General features: G+C 37.4%; 2 protein-coding genes across 26 annotated transcripts in view; both read left to right on the top strand.

The window, feature by feature from the left end:
* LOC103724153 (ARM repeat superfamily protein) overlaps positions 1-1,920 on the top strand; it is a 30,889-nt gene extending 28,969 nt beyond the window's left edge. For all 3 annotated transcript variants that reach the window (XM_088712976.2, XM_008815324.6, XM_026800392.4), the window contains exons 26-28: positions 585-703; positions 800-877; positions 1,286-1,920. In XM_088712976.2, the coding sequence (XP_088569102.2) occupies positions 585-703; positions 800-877; positions 1,286-1,525 (437 nt within the window). In that variant the 3' untranslated portion in view covers positions 1,526-1,920. The remainder of the gene's footprint in view (positions 1-584; positions 704-799; positions 878-1,285) is intronic.
* Positions 1,921-8,217: 6,297 nt separating this feature from the next.
* LOC103724152 (putative methyltransferase PMT17) lies at positions 8,218-20,137 on the top strand. Of its 23 annotated transcripts, XM_088712203.2 has the most exons (9): positions 8,227-8,477; positions 8,971-9,029; positions 15,544-16,220; positions 16,318-16,528; positions 16,808-17,105; positions 17,460-17,927; positions 18,693-19,191; positions 19,363-19,656; positions 19,772-20,137. In XM_088712203.2, exons 3-7 carry the CDS (start codon positions 15,549-15,551, stop codon positions 18,916-18,918), a joined length of 1,875 nt encoding a protein of 624 aa, XP_088568329.1. In that variant the 5' UTR covers positions 8,227-8,477; positions 8,971-9,029; positions 15,544-15,548; the 3' UTR covers positions 18,919-19,191; positions 19,363-19,656; positions 19,772-20,137. The 23 variants fall into 23 exon arrangements, with proteins under 23 accessions (XP_038970738.1, XP_088568319.1, XP_088568318.1 ...); XM_088712199.2 differs by lacking the exon at positions 19,363-19,656 and having other exon boundaries at positions 8,223-8,477; positions 8,968-9,029; XM_088712190.2 differs by lacking the exons at positions 8,227-8,477; positions 8,971-9,029 and adding an exon at positions 13,990-14,248.
* Positions 20,138-20,664: the final 527 nt, after the last annotated feature.

Below are 20,664 nucleotides of genomic sequence, written 5' to 3'. Positions count from 1 at the left end.
TAAAAATTTCATATGCTTAATTGATCCATTCTATTATTATATTTCATTCTTATTGAAAATTATTGGTTTTTCCAAAGAGATTGTGCTTCAATGATGCTCGTTAGAAACCTCATAACAAGTAGCTGCCGACTATCAATTTTTTGGTCTCTATTATTGTCAAATAGTGCTTCTCCCAGGTTTTGACAAGACATGATACAATGCTAGCAAATTTCACATCATTCCAGCATAATTTTAAGAATACTTGTGGCAATAACTCTAACATGACTAATATTTTTCAACAGATTGGCATGAATAATCAACATTATTTTTACATGGAATCAGTCCAAAATAAAATTGATTTTCTGCATAGTATTATGACATATGATCCTCAGTCAAACAATTTACTTGTGCGTGAAGTCCTTGTAACTCTAGAATTAACAAAAAGAATTGTCAACATGGCATCCCTTGTTACTTTGCTTCCTCATATTTGTTCAATATACAATAGCTTTTCTTAGGCCATCATTCTGTCCATCTACGTGGCTGCTGCTTCAGTGACTAGAGATTTCGATCCTAATAGATATTCGTGTTTCTTTTGTACAATGCAGATTATGGGAGCTCATTTCCCGATGTCGTTCAAGGTCTAGAACACATACTCGAATCATTAGGCTCAGACCACTCCTCAATGCCGTCAAGTTTTAGATATAAGGACAATCTTGAAAAGCAGGTCAGAATAATGGAAGACCAAATAAGTCCTGCACCTCCAAGTAAACTGTATTCTCAATTGTGCTAGCTGGATTAACCTTTTTTTCTTTTTTCCCAGCTTACATCGACCACTTTGCATGTGCTTGGTTTTGTTTCATCTGCAGATGACCAAGCTCTAAAAGACTTTCTCACAAAGGTATGGATGACTCTTGTTGGAAATGTATTTGAGGTTCTTTTACTTCTTATGTTGTGCATATATCTATTTATTTTAAATCTTTGGGTCGAAGTTTGTCACATTTCTGAAAACCATACTTTTAATCTGGGACAAAAATTACTTGGATTTTTTAAAATTGTCTCAGTTATAACCAAGTAACTGTAAGAATGCTATTCTATCAGTTTAATTTATCATCAATTTCTTGGAGGAGAAGATAAAAAACTCCTTTGTTATGAAGTGCTCGAGTGTTATTAACCAGTCTGGAACCATGATCTCCAGAAACTTTTTCTGTTCACTCTCGTTTTTATTTTGTAATCTAGCAGATTGCCTCGACGTGTATTCATTCTCTAGTGATGTTGCACTAATTCCATGATATTGTGCTTGTTCTAGAAAGCCCCTTTCCTAGAGGAGTGGTTCAAGAAGTTGTGCTTAGCATTAAAGGAGGCTGATGATCAGCCCTCGGCAAGCGAGACTGCATCTAGTGAAAACCATGGGGATGGTTCAACATTGTACGTTCCAAATAAAGCAGCGCTATCCAGAGCAATGAAGTCCTTGCTTGATGTCTACAAACACAGCAATCATCAAACAGTTGCTCAAAGATTTGAGAAATTGGCAAATGGTTTAACATAATCTCTTGGTCATCCTTTTTTCTCCCTGCTAGAAAGGACGGCATCCATTATGGAGACATATTAGTTGACTGGGATGCAATCGAATCAAAGCCCAGCAGGTTTTCGCAACTCGCAAATTACAGATAGCACATCCAAAGAGATTCACTGCCGGGAAACCGATCAAAATTTGTTGACCTAATTTCATGGTCCATCAGCCAGGATTTTGGACACCTTATCAGATGCTTGTGCATTTCTGTGCCTCCAAAAACCATCTGTGGGCTGGAACGGAACTTTGCATGATATTGTGTGGAAAGGTTATGGTGTCAATCTATGTAATGCTCAACTGCTTTGTGGTTTACAATGATTGTATATTCTGCCTTCTTTAACTGTATATTGAAAAGCAATTATATTTTATTCCCCAGGCGTTTTACAATGGCCATTAAGATGCTGTGCAGTTGATGAAGCTTGGGTATTGGCTCGGTATATTGTTCATTTGTTTGTGAAACGTGTGGATGAAATCCATCTAAGAAATAATCTTTTAAGATATTCTGAGATCCGCCAAAAATCCTACTTCATTTGGGTGTGTGCAACCGAGGGCGGTCTTTTCTTTCCCCCACCCAACAATAAGAAAAAGAAGGAAAGAGAGATGGCAAAAAAGGGGGAAAAGCTCTCCCACCAAATCCACCCAAAATTTTGCACCCCATCCCAGAGGAAGAAAATGTGTGTGAGAGGGTTGATGGCCTTGCTTTTGGCATACGCTTGATCATTTCTAGCTTTGGAACACTCCATCTTTGGTGCCACCTGACCACTTCCAAGGAACTTTAACTAAATAATTTAAGAGTGCCCCACTCTCTCTCTCTCTCTCTCTCCCCATCTGCGTGAGTGTCTCCTAGCGCGAGTTTTTTCTTTTTCTTTTTCTTTTCCTTTTTTTTTTTTTTTTTTTTTTTTTGGTTACAACGGCTACTTACACATAAACATAATGAGTGTAGACATAGCCGATAAAATTAAAAAAAAAAAATAGTGCAAGAAAGAAGAGACACGTGGTTCTTCCAAATAAAATCTTTCGGAGTGATGAGCCACATAGGATGCCATCCAGATCGCAGCACTGTTCGTCTCTCTGTAGACATGTGTAGTCCGATAGAAAGCGCACGCATCTAAAATATTGCAAATGTCGTGGAGCAGCTGCATTCCATCGATAGCATGCTTTCGACCCTAAATCCACTCGATCATCATGGCTGAATCCCCCTCGAGGAAAATACGGTCTGCATCTAGAACACCTCGCATAGGTGAGCTTGGCACCAATGACGGACTGATCAAAGATCCGCCGACCTCCGGCCGCCACTAATCTAGCCTTCTAATCTCTTATAACAAATTCCGCACCTTTGCTACTCCCTTCCTCACCAGCTTGTCGTCGAAATTCATCTTAAGAAAGTCAGGAGGTGGGGGCTCCCAGAAGACGAGCACAATCCTGGACGCTACAAGAGCAGAATGGAAACCTTATATTTTTCTAACTATTTCAAAGGACAACGATGCAGTAATGCCAATAACTTGCACATGAGGCTTTACCGCCAAATAACTTGCCTGTGGAGTAGTCTCTTTCTTTCTTTTATTTTTCCGGATCCACTGTATATTCTTTTCCTCGTCTCCATAAAGTGTTGGTGGAATAACCATCTTTCCACCAAAAATATTCTATTATCCGTCCATACCTCACCTCCCATTTTTGACTTCTGGGTAGCTTACAAAATAACCATCGCCAGACTGGTCTTCTTTTTAGGAAAACGTTTGATCATGGACACGCCGCAAAAAGCCCCTTTTTTAAGACCAAAAAAAAAAAAAACAAATAGCATCACATTCGATCTTTTGATAGCTCTAAAGTTGGTAATGCCACATAAAATATAGAGCAAAATCATGGGAAAAGGGTAGTTAAGATGGCTAGGTGCTTATCTACTTTCATGACTTTTGATGATTCTAGAGTTGTCCCACCCTACTATTAGATGTAAAGCATCAGCGGACCCCAAAAAAAAACCAGCAACCGAGTAGAATAGACGCTATAAAAATAATAGTGCCAAGATATTTCCTAATGACTTCAAAATGATGATGGATTCACTGAGGACAAAATAGTGGTGCAACTGAGTAGAATAGACGCTATAAAAACAACAGTGCGAAGATATTCCTGATGGCCTAGAGATGGTGCCAGGAGCAGGAGCCACATATTTGTTGATCTTTTCTAATATAGCTTTCATGCACTACTTCCTGCGATGAAGCCCCTCCAAAATTATATCCATGGCAGTTGCATCAAGTATAAGTTCAATTATTTTCTTGGAGAAATACAAATGTTGTTCAATTCGCATGCTAAACATGCTAGATTCTATAGACAGTTCATATGCTAGAAGAACTTTAATACTGCTAATTAGTTGTGTTTCTTTTGTCCATGAATGAAATCGGCTGGCCCACCCGACTTCTAGCTAACCTGTCCCCAAAAGTAGAATCTTGAATCATGAGATGGTTCCAAATCATATCTGGCCAGATTGAATCCAGCTAACTCAATAGGATCCAGCTGGATAGACCAAATCCGACAAAAAAATCTTGCTTGAGAGTGACAAGCTATCCACCATGATCTGAGTGACCCTTAGTGAAATATTGAGAAGAGGTCGCATCTGAGTCGAGCCGGACTTGCACGCAGACTCAACTACCTCATTTGGCCCCAAAGATGGATCCAAGAATGGATAGAGACAGGATGGTTCATCTCTAGTGGAATAAAAGTGAATAAATGTGGAATAAATGTGGAATAAAAGTGAATTCCATGGCTTACATGCTGCCTCCTGTGATCTATGGCCTGAGACCGAGCAGAAACGGCGTATTGGGTGCGAGACTTTCAGCATCCCAACCAGCGACATCCATCCTGCGGTTCAGAAATTCTTACTCTCTCTCTCTCTCTCTCCACAAACGCATGTGGCGTTTTGCTTGGTCCATTCACTGGCATATTGTACACAAGCATTGAAAGCTGGCCATTAGCCAGAGCAATTGAAAGTTGCCAGCTGTGCTTTTTTTTTTAAAGATTTATATGTCACTCAATATTTTTATTTTATATTGTAAAGTTTATTATATAGTATCAATTGATTTTTTTAATAATTTACATGAAGCTTAGATTAGCGGAGATCATGAGTTTGGACGATAAAAATATTTAACTAGTTATCTCCCATATACATTGTCCATCTATTCTCTACTAGTATATTTTTAGAATCAATTGCTCAGTTAATGCATACAAAATATAATTTTATTTACTATAAAAAGTTTACATGATATATAATTAATAATTAAATGTGTATCTTTCGCGCAAAAAAGAAAGAGTCTTTTTCATGCAAAATCACACTTCGATCATCCACAATATGACTTTCAAGGTGCTTCATTCATAAGCTAGTTCAGATCCCAAAATGAGTAGTGGATGATCCAACGATAAATTTGTGCTAAAAAAATTGAATCCTTTCTTCGTACAAAAGATACAATCTCCATCCCTGCATTATAGCTCGGCAACTATTAACTCTACAAGATTGACACTCTTGTAGAGTAGTTTCATTTGTGGGGCATCGCTCAAGTAAAAATGACTCCAAAATATTACATCAAGCATAATTAAATGCTCTTAGAAGAGAACTTTATAAAGTAGTCCACGTAAAGTCTTTTGCCCCCGGCTCTTTCGGCTGTAAACAGACAAACCTTTTTTGATACAAACACTTAATATATATAATTATAAAAGAGAGCAAAGAAAAGCAAAGATTCTGCTCCTCATGCGCTCACCCTTTAAAAAAAATAATTTAAAACATATTTCTTTTGATCAATGTGATCACAACCATATAACAAATAACCATTCTTCTTGAATAAACCATGACCATGTCACGTACAAAAACTAGTCACTCTTAATAGAAATGAATATCTATTTATGCACTGCAAATTTAATACCATCCACTTAATTAATGAGGTAGAGGAGGATAATATATTTGACTACATGGGGACTCACACCCCATCCAAAAATAGCCATACCCATCCCATCTTCTATGTATTTAAAATTATGTACATCCCTTCCACTGCCACTTGGGATGGTGGCAAACAGAATCTACTGTACCGGTATCAGACACTGTACAGGTTGCCCAGTGACACAAGTCGATACGAAGCTATGTCATATTATGCCAAGCCTATACCGACATAGGAGATTATGGGAGAAAAAAAAAGAGAGAAAAATAGCGAAGAAGAGAGGAAGGCCGGCGGAGGATGGCGAAGACTAATAGAGGGCCGGTGAAGGCCGATGCTGGTGCGGGGTGGTGGAGGCTGTAGCCAAACCTCTGTTTTAAATGAAAGAAGGGTTCAACCGTAAAAAAATTTGTAAGTGAGGCGGAAATAGTACCGCCAAGTTTGGTCGCAAGCATAGGAAAACCACCGGGTACTCCTGCTCGGTGCTCGTTGTGCAAATTATATGAAACGGGGCATAGGCATAGACTATGGAGGCATTGGCTATTTGGCTATACCTCCGTCGCCAAAAGTTGGAGGAAGACAATAAATTTATATTTGTATACTGATTAGAGAATAGATAACATAAAAATATTCAACTAACCAACCAGGTAACGCTCAAGAAGGCATGAACACTATTACTCAGTAACAAAGTTATACAACCAGATTAAAATTATTTCATAAAAATAGTGAAATAACCTTAAACATCTCTCCGGTCTCTATTTTCTCCAACCACTTTTATCACTGAATAGTATTTTTTACTATTTCTTTATTTCCATGTCCTCTCTTTAAATGAGATGGTACGAACTAGGTAGTGAGTACCGACAAAATAATAAATAACTTTGTACTCTATTTAGCTGGCCAAGAGTACCATTGCACAAAGTTATGAGAAGCACAAAGTTATGAGAAGGTGGATAACCATCCAACATTCTTACACAATATAAAAAGAGCAGCAGCTGGGCTCCACCATCATTTAAGGGATTGGAGTCCTATCTCCAAGAGTTTCAATTGTAATATTAAAAATAAAACTAATCTTTTTTGATTTACACAATCCTAAGTATCCATCTAGGCATCTCTCTTTTTTTTTTTAACAATTCCAAAGTAAAATATCCTGGCCTCATCCCCTGCATGCAATAGTTATAAACACCATGGAGTAAACAAGGGTTTGTCGCCACCGAGGTGGTAGCTCAGTGGATCTAGACGTTGTCTTCTAACTGTATGGTTCTAAGTTCGTCAATTAAAATACGGTAACACTACTTGAACATGGGGTCTAGAAGCATTTATTGGTTCGTTTGTAGCTTTAGTGGTGCCAAGTGTGACGTACTCACTTTTGAGTAGAGAGGATATGAATAAAACTTGTCTGTTCGTATCAAACATTTTTCTGACAAAGCGGGCGCCCAGTTGCTACGGTGGAACTAATCTGTTGTCTACGTCGGCCATTATCGAGGAGGGTGTGGTTTCCTCCTAAAAGCCAAAAGGAGACAAAGGCTGAGATGGGTGAGTTTTTTTTATCTTTTTTTTTAAAAAAAACGAAGACGGGCAACCTGAAACGGAAGTTATGGTCCCAAAATGTTAACTCCCTGTACATCAGCGTTTCAAATAGGAATCCTTGACATGCATGGGATCTAAGACATTAAACCTTCTTAAAATATTCTTATTAAATAAATAACACCAGACGTGGAGCACCTCAGCGGCGTCAACTTAAATAAAACCTCCAACATGACGAGCTACGAATGAGACCACCTAATCAGCCACACTATTCACCTCTCTGTAGACATGTATAGTTTCCGAAAGTCCACCTGCAGTTAAGAGCTTGCGAATATCACATAGGAATGGACTAAATTTATCACTAGAGCCTGAATCTCGAATCCACTCAGCATTCATCTTGCATATGTGGCTCCTTCCATATTGCGCTAAGCTTAACGGCAATAATAAATATGTTAAATATTTTCTGTCCATCCGCCGCTATCAACCTCGCGCCTCTGGTGCCCGTGCCTCTGATGTTCCGTTGCACCATGGTGCCACGGAACACTCTAGAGCACTCTAGAACGAATTCAAATTCAAAAACCGATGATGCCAACTCAGCCGCATTGGATGGATGAATTAAATTCGCATTCTCACTACGTTTTCCCAAAAAAAAAAAAATTAGAACTTTTTAGAAAATAAATAATAGTTAGAATGCATTAAGGATTCGTTACGTTCACGAAAGAAAGAGAGGGAAAATGGGTCAACTAAAAAAATATTTTATATTTAGTTAGAGTTTTTTAAATAAAAATAATTTTATAAAAAAAGATAAATTCATATAGAATATAGAAAGTCTAATTTCTAAAGACTAAAAATTAGTTTTTTTAAAATTAAAATAATATTTTTTAAGAATATAATAGATATTTTATATAATTTTTTTCAAAAAATAAATGCTCAACTACTGAAATGTGCTTCTAATTTTTAAAAACTACTTTTTCAAATATCACATATGCAAGCAACAGTTTTTTAAAAAAATATATTTTAATAAAAAAAATTTCCCTCCTAGATAAAAAGAGTTTGGAATCCATGCTTCCGGTCACCATTGTTTTCGGAAACAGCCCAGCCGGTTTGATCGGTTTAACCGCACCCAGTTCAAAGAATCTTTTAAAAATGGTCAAACTTTGGTCAAAGAACCGATCCAGTCCGATCTATCTATATATATATATATATATATTAAGGGGAGTGCCCGTTCTGCTTCCGCGTCATCGTCTCCGGCCAGGCCCTTGGCGGCCACAAGTGCTCCCACAACGCTTCTTCCGCCGCCGCCGCCACCATCGCCATCTCCTCGCCGGTGCCGCTCCCTCCGCCGAGTTCATTGCAAACTATCCATTAAACTAAGACTATTTACTCTTTTCCATCTTCATCTACAATCCCCCCATTCGATCACTCTGAACCAGAGAGCAAGCTGATCAAGTGCGGAATGTTGGGAGCCAACTCAAGCTTTCGAGGTAAGACCTATGAAACAAACTAAAGCCAACTAAATAATATCAAAACAAAGTTTAATGTCCAACATTGAACCTAGGAATAATGGTGATTTACTGATTTCTTTGTATCTATCTATTGCTCCTCTTTTTGTGTGTGTGTGTGTGTATTGGAGAATTTGTTCTTGCTTTTAAGCTATAGCTGCTTACTGTAACAGCTTAACAGTAGCTTGAATTAATGAAAATTGAGAATCTTCATTTTAATTTAATTATTCCTTCTCCATTTGCCTTTATTATTGCTAATATTTGATGCCAGTAGCCGCTTTTTCGGCTGCTTTTCGTGACTGTTTCCTCTCCTCCTGTAGGCTGCAGTCCTTGGTATCCATAATCCATATGTACACGCTTCTAAAAAAAATAATCCTTATAAAGAATTATTTATTAAAATTTATTGTAGTTTGATCAAATTAAAATATATAGATGTCGGAGCCTTGATGGGTGTAACATTTCACTTCTTCAGCAGGTTGGTGAGCTCTTCGTTGCTGCTGCTCTCATCTTCAAGGCTCGCCCTGGCACCACCAGGTCTTGTTCGTTTCTTCCACCTTTCCCTTCACTTACACCTCTCTTGTTCGTTTTCCTCTCCATGCTTGGCTTTGGGACCCTACCGTCCCTCCATGCTTCCACGCTTCGCGTCCGATGCCTCTTCGTTTTTTAAGGGGGCATCGTATATTCGTATATCTGCGGTTAGATCTTTCTTAGTGGCTAAGAGACAAAAGTTCCCATTTATTGTTGGAGATTTAATTTATAAAGGTTTTTACATTTTAAAAATAAAATCAACCTCATCTTCTATTTGTTAGTTGTTTCTAAATTTTTATTTTTTATTTTTAATCCCACGTCGGATACAAAACATCACACAGCTTCGGAACATTCTAGTATAATAAAACACTATCCGGTTCCTCACACACTGGTGTTCTCTCTTCCAAGAGAATTCTTCTTCCAAGGTAAATACTATATCTTTCTTCATTTCTATTTTTTGTTTTTTTAGATATTTAAAGGAGTCATTCAAATTAAACCTTCCAGCGGTCATATTTGTTAAAAAGAATCACGCTTCAATCCATGCGAACATTCAACCAATTGATTTTTAAAAGTTTTATTTCAGTCTATTATTTTAAAGCACAACAGCAATTTTTAGGTGTTAAATTTCAACACTTATAACTAGAGAAATAATATTATGCTGATTTATCTTGCCAGAAATTGGATGAGTGAGAATTACTAACTGAATGAGCGATATATATTTTCTTATTTTTTAGAATTTTTAAATAAAATTATAGTTATGACATCATAATAATGTTTGCTGACATCACCAATTGGACTGGCCGATCAAATCGGTCCGCCTGGTCAATCTGGGAACCGATAGGATGTCGGTTTACCATCCAGTTTGGTTTTAAAAATATAGGCAACAATCCAAACTTCGATGTCGAGTCAACAACTTTTCTTGAGAACTTATATTAAACAGTTAGAACTTTAATAAATAGAGAATGATCATCAGCATATATACATATACGCATACATACATACGTACTTATGTACATACACACACACACACATATATATATATATATATATATATATATATATATATATATATATATATATATATATATATATATATATATATATATATATATGCACACGTGTTAAAATAGAGGGGGGGAGAGAGAGCTCATATTAACTAGCAGCTTTTTATCTATGTTAAAATATTTGCAAAAAAAATAATAAAAAAAGAGAAAAAAATTATTTTTTTATTCTATCACAGTCGGTACATGTCAGAAGTTATATACACATATATAGATTCCATATAAAAAAAATAATATAGGCTAATAAAAAAAATATTATAGATGATACGAGTTGTTATATGATTCCTAAAATTTTTCTAACAAAATAATTCTAATAAATAAAAATAATATAGGCTGATACAATATCAGGCTAATAAAAAAAATATTATTGGTGATGCAAATTGTTATGTGATCCCTAAAATTATGAAAATATTCTTAGAAACTTTAGTCAATATTGAACTCATAGTAGAAATAGATTGCAACAGCATGTCGGGTAGCTAAATCTAGCCCATATATATATCCACAAATTCTCATGGTTACACTTATATTGGGAATAATTTATACCTAATATATCGCGATACAAGCTGAAACCTCGAATAACTTTGTTTAAATACCCTTCCTTATTCCCTCTACCCTTAGAGAGAAAAAAGAAGAAGCCCAATTTAAACTTCTCATAGCATTAATGTAATATTCAATATATGCCTAACAATATAATATAATAATATGTATAATATAATATAACTATTATTCCATCGAGGCTACCTCGTTGCCAGCCTGGAGAAGGCGGATTGGATGGCAACAATTAGTTCCATCCTGGAATTAGCACAGGGGTTTCAAAGAAAAGGATTCACGATTGGCGGAGCAAATGAACTAACATGCATTTTTCCAGTAATTACTACACACTAATCTCATTCTGCTCTACGTAATTCAATGGACCATCAAGTGGTTCGATCATGATTGCACCCAACCCAAACTTCATTTTTTGTTAAACCAATATTAGAGGCGGCAATGCTTAAATATTTAATCTATTTAACTCGATTCAATTCATTATAGATCGAACTAAATTATTTATTCAATAAAATAATTATATTTAGGTTTGAATTTTTGATCTGTTTGGTAAATAAATTGAATTTAGATTGATGAATTTTTGATCAATCTTATATCTGATTCGATTGATTCAACCTAATTGCTACCTCGAAATGATATATAGGGTTTGTTCATGCTTATGAGAATAAAAAACCAAAAACTTAAGTCGTTGTCTGGAAGTTTCTGGTTCTCCTATCACACCACAAGAAGTAGATGAGGACCGAAGGTTTGGACCACAAACAGAAGGCACCTGTAGACGCCCAAACCCCACATTTAAATGTCATCTTTTTCACACAACGTCTTTCCTTTCTTTATGCTACAGCCCGTATGTCCACTTGTATTTAGATAAAGGATGTCTTTTTTCATGAATGCCTCGGCTCTGTTGGGTACCTTTTCTTTTAAAAACAAAAAGCTAAGATTTAATACGGAAAATATATTTAATTATTTTATCTTTGTTTCTATTTTGTATAATTTTTATTATTTCTGAAAAAAATAAAGATGAAAAATTTTTACTTTTATTTTTAAAATAGATTTTTATCCTTGTCCCTCCAATCTCTTTTCTTTTGCACCATTTTGTTCTCAGCCTTATCATCTCTATCCAATCATGCTGCTTTCCCAAGCTTCGCTGATTATCTTTCTGCTCAATGCCGAGCTATTTTTTATTTCTGACCATATATATTGGCAACATGCCCCACATCCACCTTGCCCACTTGCCCGCCTTGTTCCTTCTTTTTCTTGACCCATCCTTTTCAAAACAAGGCTCACTACCTTCTCTCCATCATTCTTTTTATTCCTTCTTCTTCATCTAATATGCCAAGGGCAAAGGAAGAAACATTAATTTTGACTCCTTGTCTGACTAAGAGCACATAAGTGCAGGTCCACCCTTTCGGAAATCTATCTATTCTACTATTTTCTCTGTACTCGCGAAGGAGGTTCATTCTTGAAGCCTCTCACCTACATGCATGTGGTGTTTCAATGACCACATGTATAGCATAAGTCGCACTCTAATCATATTCAATTTGGAGCCCTTGTTTGATTTTGAACCTTAGGTATACTTTGTTTCTCACCAAAGCATGCTTGTTTTATACATGCATACATATTTTTTTTTTTATTTTAAAAAAATATTTAGAATTAGTACGAAAGAAATCTCGGTTAAAATATTGACGAAGATATAAGTCAAGCTTAAGTCCTTGGTATTGAGCCATAAAGAAATCGATACTTTCTTTTTTAATTAAAATTAAATCATGATTAAGATAAATAATCAGGTACCGAATTTTCAGTCGAGTTGAATAGCTGATAAACAAGTAAAAATCAAATTTAAATTGCTTGAGACTAGGATAAAATTTAGATACACAGCCGACAATTCAAAATGCTTTAAAATGGGTGCATAAAGTTGACGGGATCATGCACAAGTGATAATCTACCTTCAATGGATCGTAAAGAACCATTAAGAGAGAACTTTTTGTTTTCTAATCTCAGCTAAGAAATACTTCATTTATACTTGGCTTTCCAAAACACCCAGTTCAAAGTTCAAACGGCGTTTGCTGTCACAAGTTTCGAACGCGTGTGTGTTTTTTTTTCGGGGACAAGTCAGCATGGTTTGTGTTTGGGCAAACTGGTATTCCAAGCCTCTAGTGTTTTTGAATGCTCGCCAATCGGGACCATAGGAATTTTATCGGACGGCATCTGATTGGTTAAATCTCTCCATTCGATGTTGATTTAGATCCGTGTCCATTGGGCTCACAGAGACGGAGACTGACACAGTGACACCTCCCACGACCACGTGATACCGTGTCAGGGCCCCAGTTGTGTCCGTCCATTAAATTCTTTACCCTTTTTTTTATGGGAAACGTATTCCTTCCTTATTCCCTTCGGTCTTGTTAAACATATTCCATTTATTTTTCACTCCCAGTAACCATGATTCCTCTCTCAAGTCAGACTCTTACTTGAAATTTGATGCTTGCTGCCGTTCTGAATTTTAATATTTTTTTGAAAAATTTATTTAAATATAAAATAGAATACAGTAGCTTACTTTTCTGTGATAAGTAATATAGAAGAAAAGTATTGTTCTAAATTTTTTTGTAAAATTAATTAAAACTTTCAAATAATAAATGTTTCTTTCATAATTTTTTATTATAGGCATCAATATTTTATGTATTTATTATCAGACACTTGGTTTGATATCATTTAACTTTTTTTTCGCATATGTTGCTTTTTTTTTTTTACAATGTAACTCATTTTTGCCTTTTATCTGTGTTATAAATATAATTAATTTTCAATAAAAACGCAGCGGCTTTTTTTTGCCTCAATTTATATATATATAAAATATGAAAATAATTTCAAGGGAAACGAGCTTGATTTATTATGGTTTTTCCGCATCGTTTCCCGTTTCAATATATGTCCTTTTCCCAGAAGCTACTCGGCCTTTTTCTCTCCCATGACTCTTTATGCTGTCCGCGCGCAATTCTATAACACTTTTAGGTATAATATTATAATTAACAAAGAACGAAATCTTTTACCACTGCTTCCACTTATGGTAGCCAGAAAGAACTCGAGATTCGTCCCCTCGGTTCCCACTCTCAAACGTTAGTCTACTATTGTAGTCAAAAACTAATGCTAATTTAAAAATCATAAATGATAAACCACTAAACCCGACCTCACACTCTGTTACTTAACAATGAAACTAGGTCTGGGCCCTACATAAATCAGTGAGGGCACTAAGTTGGGTTTTCTTTTGGGTGTCGGTGGACGGGTTGAACTAAGTATTTTTCATGGGGAAAATTTAGATGGAGGCCCACCAATTCACGCGCTTTTAAGGCAGGTCAATCTCCTCGCAGTCTCCAAAACCACTGATTGAGATCAAACTCTGGAAGGAAAAAAAAAAAAGAAGAAGAAGAGAGAGAGACTAGAAAAATAGAGGGAGAGAGATCTCCCCTTCCCCGGATCACACAACACAAAGCGGAGGCTTTACGTGACGCCTCCTCCTGCTCCGCTGTGCCGAAAAGACTGGCTTCAGAGAGAGACAGAGAGGTGAGGAGAGTGCTCTGCTAAGATATTGCACTAGAAGGGGGTGGGCAGGCTCCTTTACTCGATACTCAGGTACGGCCTTATGGGAACTTCATGAAACTCTCTCTTTATTGTTTATGGGAAGTCCATGTGGAGGGACTGCTGTTCCTCAGGAGCTCTGAGAGTAGTCTGATTATTGGGTGGTTTGGTGAGCTTCAGTGCTCTTCTTTCTCTCCCTTTTCTGTACCTTCTGTGGTTGTGATGGATCCTTTGATGGCTCCTTAGTTTTGGATAACTTTGAACTGGGGTTTAATATATATATAGGTGGGAGGTGGTGGTGGAGTCTAGCTTTTGTCTTTGCCCTTTTTGATCTGGATGTCTTGAGTGGTAGTTCAGGGTGGTGGCAGTGGTTGGTGTGGTTCTTCTCTTTTTGCTTTTGCTCTATTATTTCTTCTTGAGTATATGTCTTTTAATCTCTGTCATGGAAGAAAAAACGCAATCAATGGCTTCAGCTTTGAATGTTTCTCTTTTTAGGCCTCTGCTTTCTGTGTTCCTCATCATATAGATCATAATATCCGGTTTATGTACTTATTTTTCTTTCCATTTGTATGATCTATCACTCAGGTCCAGTTCAGATTTTTTTCCTATGTCAGATCTGACCCTTCTCCCTACTTTTATTAAATTGATCCATTTGATATCTCCTTGTTGCTGCAAAACCCATTAGTATTAGACCTCTTCTGGCTGGCTGTTACTATAGGAAGCAATACTGCCTTCCAGATGCCTCTTTTGGTTATAGTCTAAACCTCAACTATCTACATCCCCTTACACTCTTCTACTTGTCACTATTACTGACCTTTTAATCAGCTTAATGCTTTTAAAGTCATGAGCAACCTATCTTTAGAAGGTGTAACATTCACTACTACTTCCTCAAAGTACATGTCTTGTATTCATAAGCTTTATTAAGAAAATCTACTACTAACAACACTGAAACCAGTACTGTTTGAAATTGATGCATGCATATGTGATCCTTTATATGTATAGAGCTTAAGAATTGCGTTTCTTCCCTGGAAAAACCCATTAACCAAGTTTAAGCAGTCTTGATTCATCTTCTACCTCTCAGAAAAGGTGAGTGGAACTGAAAAAAGTGCATTTCAGTTTTTGGTGTCACAGGAGTAACATTTCTGTTCTATGGTTGATCTTTAGCTTAAGTTTTACTCCTTCAAGAACTACTTTGAAATATATGAAACCACCTTGTTTGTTAAATGCTTCTCTTGGGGTGTCAAAGGAAGACCTTTTATATTCTATGGTTGATCTTTAGCTCTAAATTTTTGCTCTGTTTTTTTTTTTTTTTTTGAAGTTGTAAGACACCTCTTTAAAAATTTCTTCAGGTCTAATGGGAAAAGAGTACAATGGATCTCCCAAGATGCATCAGTTGGGATCCAGAAGGGAGCGCCTTACTTGGATCTTGGGCTTGAGTGGTCTCTGCGTTCTGTTTTACATGCTTGGTGCTTGGCAGAACACCATCACCCCATCCACATCCAATCCCATTTCCTCCATTGTGTCAAAATGCAATGGCCCCACCACCCAATCATCCTCCTCAGGTTCCAGCCTTGATTTCCAAGCTCACCACCAAGTAGGCTTCAATGAATCCTCACTTTCCACCGAGAAATTCCCCTCTTGTGACTTGAAATACAGTGAGTTCACCCCTTGTCAAGACCCAAGGAGAGCGCGGAAGTTTGTTAAGGCGATGCTGAAGTATCGCGAGCGGCACTGCCCTCAGAAAGAAGAGTTTCTCCGATGCTTAATCCCTGCGCCACCAAAGTACAAGAACCCATTCAAATGGCCGCAGAGTAGAGACTATGCTTGGTATGATAACATTCCTCATAGAGAGCTCAGCATCGAAAAAGCTGTTCAAAACTGGATCCAAGTTGAAGGCAGCCGATTTAGGTTCCCTGGTGGTGGCACAATGTTCCCAAGGGGTGCCGATTCTTACATCGATGATATTAATGCTCTCATCCCATTAACCAATGGAAACATTAGAACTGCAATTGATACTGGATGTGGAGTAAGGCAACATTACCTCTCTCTTTTGTGTTTTGAGCAGTTTGATTCTAAGAGTGTGTGAATATCTGAGATCTTTTAATTTTGTTTGGTGATTGGAGGTTGCGAGCTGGGGGGCTTATCTTCTGAATAGGAACATTCTGGCCATGTCATTTGCTCCGAGAGATTCGCACGAGGCACAGGTGCAGTTTGCATTGGAACGGGGAGTCCCAGCAATGATAGGTGTGATGGCAACAGAACGAATTCCATATCCTGCTAGAGCTTTCGACATGGCTCATTGCTCTCGATGTTTGATCCCTTGGGAAAAATATGGTAGGTTTTCATGACGTTATCCCTGTCAATAACAGACACAACTCATGCATATCTGAATTTCCTTGCTAGAGATTATGCCATTGTTTGCCTTTTGGCTTGCATCCTTTATATTCCAGAAGGAAATCATGGATCCTTTTATTTTCTTCGAATATGTCATAAATATTAGTTTAAGTCAAATTATTCATACATTCAGAAGTTTATCAAGTATAATTACTAGTGTTCCGCCACGAAAGCTTTACACTTTATATCGGTTGAACCTTGTTGATTTTTTTTCATCAGATGGCCTGTATCTAATTGAAGTGGATAGAGTTTTGAGACCGGGAGGCTATTGGATCCTCTCAGGCCCTCCAATAAATTGGAAGAAACACTATCGAGGATGGGAGAGGACCCAAGAGGATCTGAAACATGAACAAGATGCAATTGAGGACTTAGCAAAGCGTCTTTGCTGGAAGAAAGTGATTGAGAAAGGTGATCTTGCAATTTGGCAAAAACCCATCAACCACATACAATGCATTCAAAACCGGAAGGTCTATAAAACACCACATATATGCAGGAATGACAATCCAGACGCTGCCTGGTAAGAGATATATTTCTCTCAGTGTATGTTTTTGCTCTACCTTATGGACTGCCACTAGTTTTGTGAATTTTTTGGCAGTGGACTTAAAAATTTATTTAGCAGCGGGCATGCATTCCAAATAGTTGCATATGTTAGTGATTGATGCCAATGATTAGGTGGCCCATAACCATCTTTCTACAAGAATACCACATTTTAGGCACCCATGTTGATGCATACGTTTGGGCAAAAAGAATTGAGCTCCACTGACAGAGACATGATGAGAAGTGTGTAGCGGAAGTGATATTGTTTTGCTTTCATTTCTTGCTTTATTTTCTATACAACAAACGGCTATGACTGACCGATTATGATACGTAGGTATAAGAAAATGGAGACTTGCATCACCCCATTACCAGAGGTGAGTAGCTCGGAAGAAGTCGCGGGTGGGATGTTGGAGAAATGGCCAGAAAGGGCATTTGCTATTCCACCAAGAATAAGCAGGGGATCCATCCCGGGCATCACTGCTGAGAAATTCCAGGAAGACAACAATATGTGGAAGGAGCGGTTGGCACGCTACAAGAAGATCATTCCACCTCTGACCGAGGGGCGATATCGAAATGTTATGGACATGAATGCCAACTTGGGGGGGTTTGCAGCAGCTCTGGTGAAGTACCCTGTGTGGGTGATGAATGTGGTACCTGCTGACACACAGCAGGACACACTTGGTGTTATCTATGAGCGAGGTTTTATTGGTACCTACCAGGACTGGTGTGAAGCTTTCTCGACATATCCAAGGACTTATGACCTCATCCATGCCGATGGTGTGTTCAGCATTTATCAGGATAGGTAATGGAAGGGCTCCTTTAATGCTTATCTTATTCATAATGCGTTACCAAAAAACTACAATCTAGTTGCATTATCTACAGCTGAGTAGGGAGATCTTGTCAAATTTCACTCAGTTCACTTACTTCACAGGTGTTTTCATCGCTTACCTTTCCAAACTGTTAGATATTCAAAGTTCCTTGAAGTGATGTGCTTGTTATACGATGATGTTTGAGATTAAACTTAAATGTTCTGAAATTATTTTCTTGTAAAAGCTACTTGGAATGTTCTGGCATATTATATATTCAAAGCTACTCGGAATGTTCTTGGGAAATTTCACTCAGTTCGCTTACTTCAAAGGTGTTTTCATCTCTTACGTTTCCTGACTGTTATATAATTCAAAATTTTTGAGTGATGTGCTCGTTGTCCAACAGTGGAAGTGATCAAACTTGAACGTTCTGAATATTATTTGATTTTCTTCTAAAAGCTACTCGGAATGTTCTAACATATTATATATATATATATATATATATATATATATATTATTATTAGACACGGACGAACCAAATCGTTTGACATCTCAGAGATTATTTCATTTGAGTTATATGTTTTCTTTTTTGAGGAAAAATGTTATGATATGTTGTCATATATGATTAATATGATGTACCAAATTGGTGCTATGGGGTGGATTGGATGTGATTCCTCATGATCATAACACCAACTTTAATCTACTGACAAGCATAAGTTTCTTAAGGTATTTGTGATCTTAATTAATGGCGATGGTTGCAGGTGTGACATTACATACATTCTTTTGGAGATGGATAGGATACTGAGGCCAGAAGGAACAGTGATCTTTAGGGATACAGTGGATGTCCTGGTGAAGGTCCAGGCCATAACAAATGGAATGAGATGGAAGAGTCAGATCATGGATCATGAGAGCGGACCCTTCAACCCTGAGAAGATCCTGGTGGCTGTCAAGACTTACTGGACTGGCGGGCCTGCCAACCAGAAGTAAATAATTCTCTTTGCTTCTGCTGCTCTGGTAAGTCCAGGGTTGCGCTAATATTTGAGAGCAAACCTATCAGCAGTCTTAGATGATGTTGATGTATGGAATTCTTTGGAACCCTGTACATAGAAGAAGGGTTTTGTGGGTAATACATGGCAAGAGTTGGCTGGTTGGTGATATCGAAAGACAAGGTTAAGGTGCCTTTCCACAGTGAAATCTTTGTGGAGTGAGATATGCTGTTGTTGAAGTTAGACTCAGACCTGTTGAGCTAATCATTTGAAGGTCAGTTTGCCTGTTACAATATTGCTCTTTATCTCATAATGAGTGGTCTTGTTTAATTTATAACTTAATCAACATAGACCCTAGTTCAAACCTTTTTATTCTTTTCTGTTGTCTTCCCTTATCATTTGAGTGTCTCTATGTTGCTGAAGCTCTTTTTGTATCACTGCCTAGATGATGATATATGTTGGAATGATGCGCCACATGTAAGACTAAATCATGATCTAGGGACTGGCCTTTTTTTGTGAGAAGGGAGGGGAAGAAAGCTTTACAGGAAGTTACTACAAAAAGTTTTGATAGCGGTTTCGCATATGTGTTGTGACATATTAATGTTATAGAGTTATCTTACTGCTTATAACATTTTGTGTTATTTCTGTTTCAAGGCTTACCGAGAGCCGCGATGACAGACGGTATCGTCCATACACCTGACATGCATAAGATGCATATACATGAGTCACATTTAAAATGGTTGAAATTCATGTTTGCTACTCTGTTTATTCCTAGTTTTTATTTTTGAAGGCCATTTAATGAGGGTCTACTGTCAGAATGAATGAACCACTTCTCGGTTGTTTTGTTTGAAAAGATTTAGCGTTGAAATGGGTAGGAAGGAAGGAAGGCCAAATCTGACCAAATAAAAAGCATGAAGTCATCAAGGTGATGTTGGACGAAGAATCATAGGTTGTAGAATGGAAGAATGAGAAGATTTTATAGGGTTGTACATCTCCTACTGTGGCATGCTGTTGTCTACTTCAAGCTGCTAGCCATTAATATATGAATGCTGCTACTGATATCGACTCAATTGTTGCTCGGTTTGTCGGGCTGGTGTGATAGTTGGGGATTAAGAATGTTGTCAGTAATTCTTCGATCCTTAATGAACACTGATTGGCTTTTCGGTGGTGTTTCAAGCCTTGCTTTCTGTTTAACCAATTATCCAATTATCGATTTCAAATGGTGATTTGGTAGGTAATCTTTAGCATTTTCTTTATCGATCTGCAAGCAATGGGCTACAAGGTAGAAGAACTGCCTCCCAAGATACTGCTGCCTTCCAAATATGAATGAATGCTGTATTTGAATTCAAATCTTTGGTACATTTCACAGTGTCTCTTTTTTGACCGACAAGGCAAGTCAGTGGCCTACTGTTTCAACGCAAGCAACTTATTTTCATTCTCAGTTTGATTTTTCCTTGCTAGAAATTGGGAGGGAAGAAGGAGAGTTGAAGCTCAAGATAAACTCGGTTATCTTTCAACCTACATGCAAAAAGAAATTGTATTAAAAGTAATTATAAAATTTGGAGGGGAGTTAAAAGTAATCATCAGACATTTAGGCCTTTTCTTTTGGTACTTTTGCTAGTATCCTTCGGGAAGGATGTTGCTATTACCACCACCAGGGTGGTAACCTGGTGGTAAGGAGGCTTGCACTCCATCTGAGTTGTCCAAATTTGAAACGTGCGGGAGTCGATTAAATCAGATGACCGCA

The sequence above is a fragment of the Phoenix dactylifera genome, chromosome 16 (genome assembly GCF_051530095.1).
Source record: "Phoenix dactylifera cultivar Ajwa chromosome 16, Ajwa_hap1_PhDact_Kaust_v1.1, whole genome shotgun sequence".
NCBI lineage: Eukaryota > Viridiplantae > Streptophyta > Magnoliopsida > Arecales > Arecaceae > Phoenix > Phoenix dactylifera.
Note: the sequence above shows the minus strand (reverse complement) of the source record. Positions and strands in the feature narration are given on the sequence as shown.

Excerpts from the sequence above, each read along its gene's own strand:
- LOC103724152 (XM_088712187.2), top strand. The coding sequence starts at position 14,270 with ATGAAACTCTCTCTTTATTGTTTATGGGAAGTCCATGTGGAGGGACTG. Across the intron at positions 17,106-17,459 it reads GACAATCCAGACGCTGCCTG|GTATAAGAAAATGGAGACTT; the intron begins GTAAGAGATATA and ends TATGATACGTAG. Across the intron at positions 17,928-18,692 it reads TTCAGCATTTATCAGGATAG|GTGTGACATTACATACATTC; the intron begins GTAATGGAAGGG and ends CGATGGTTGCAG.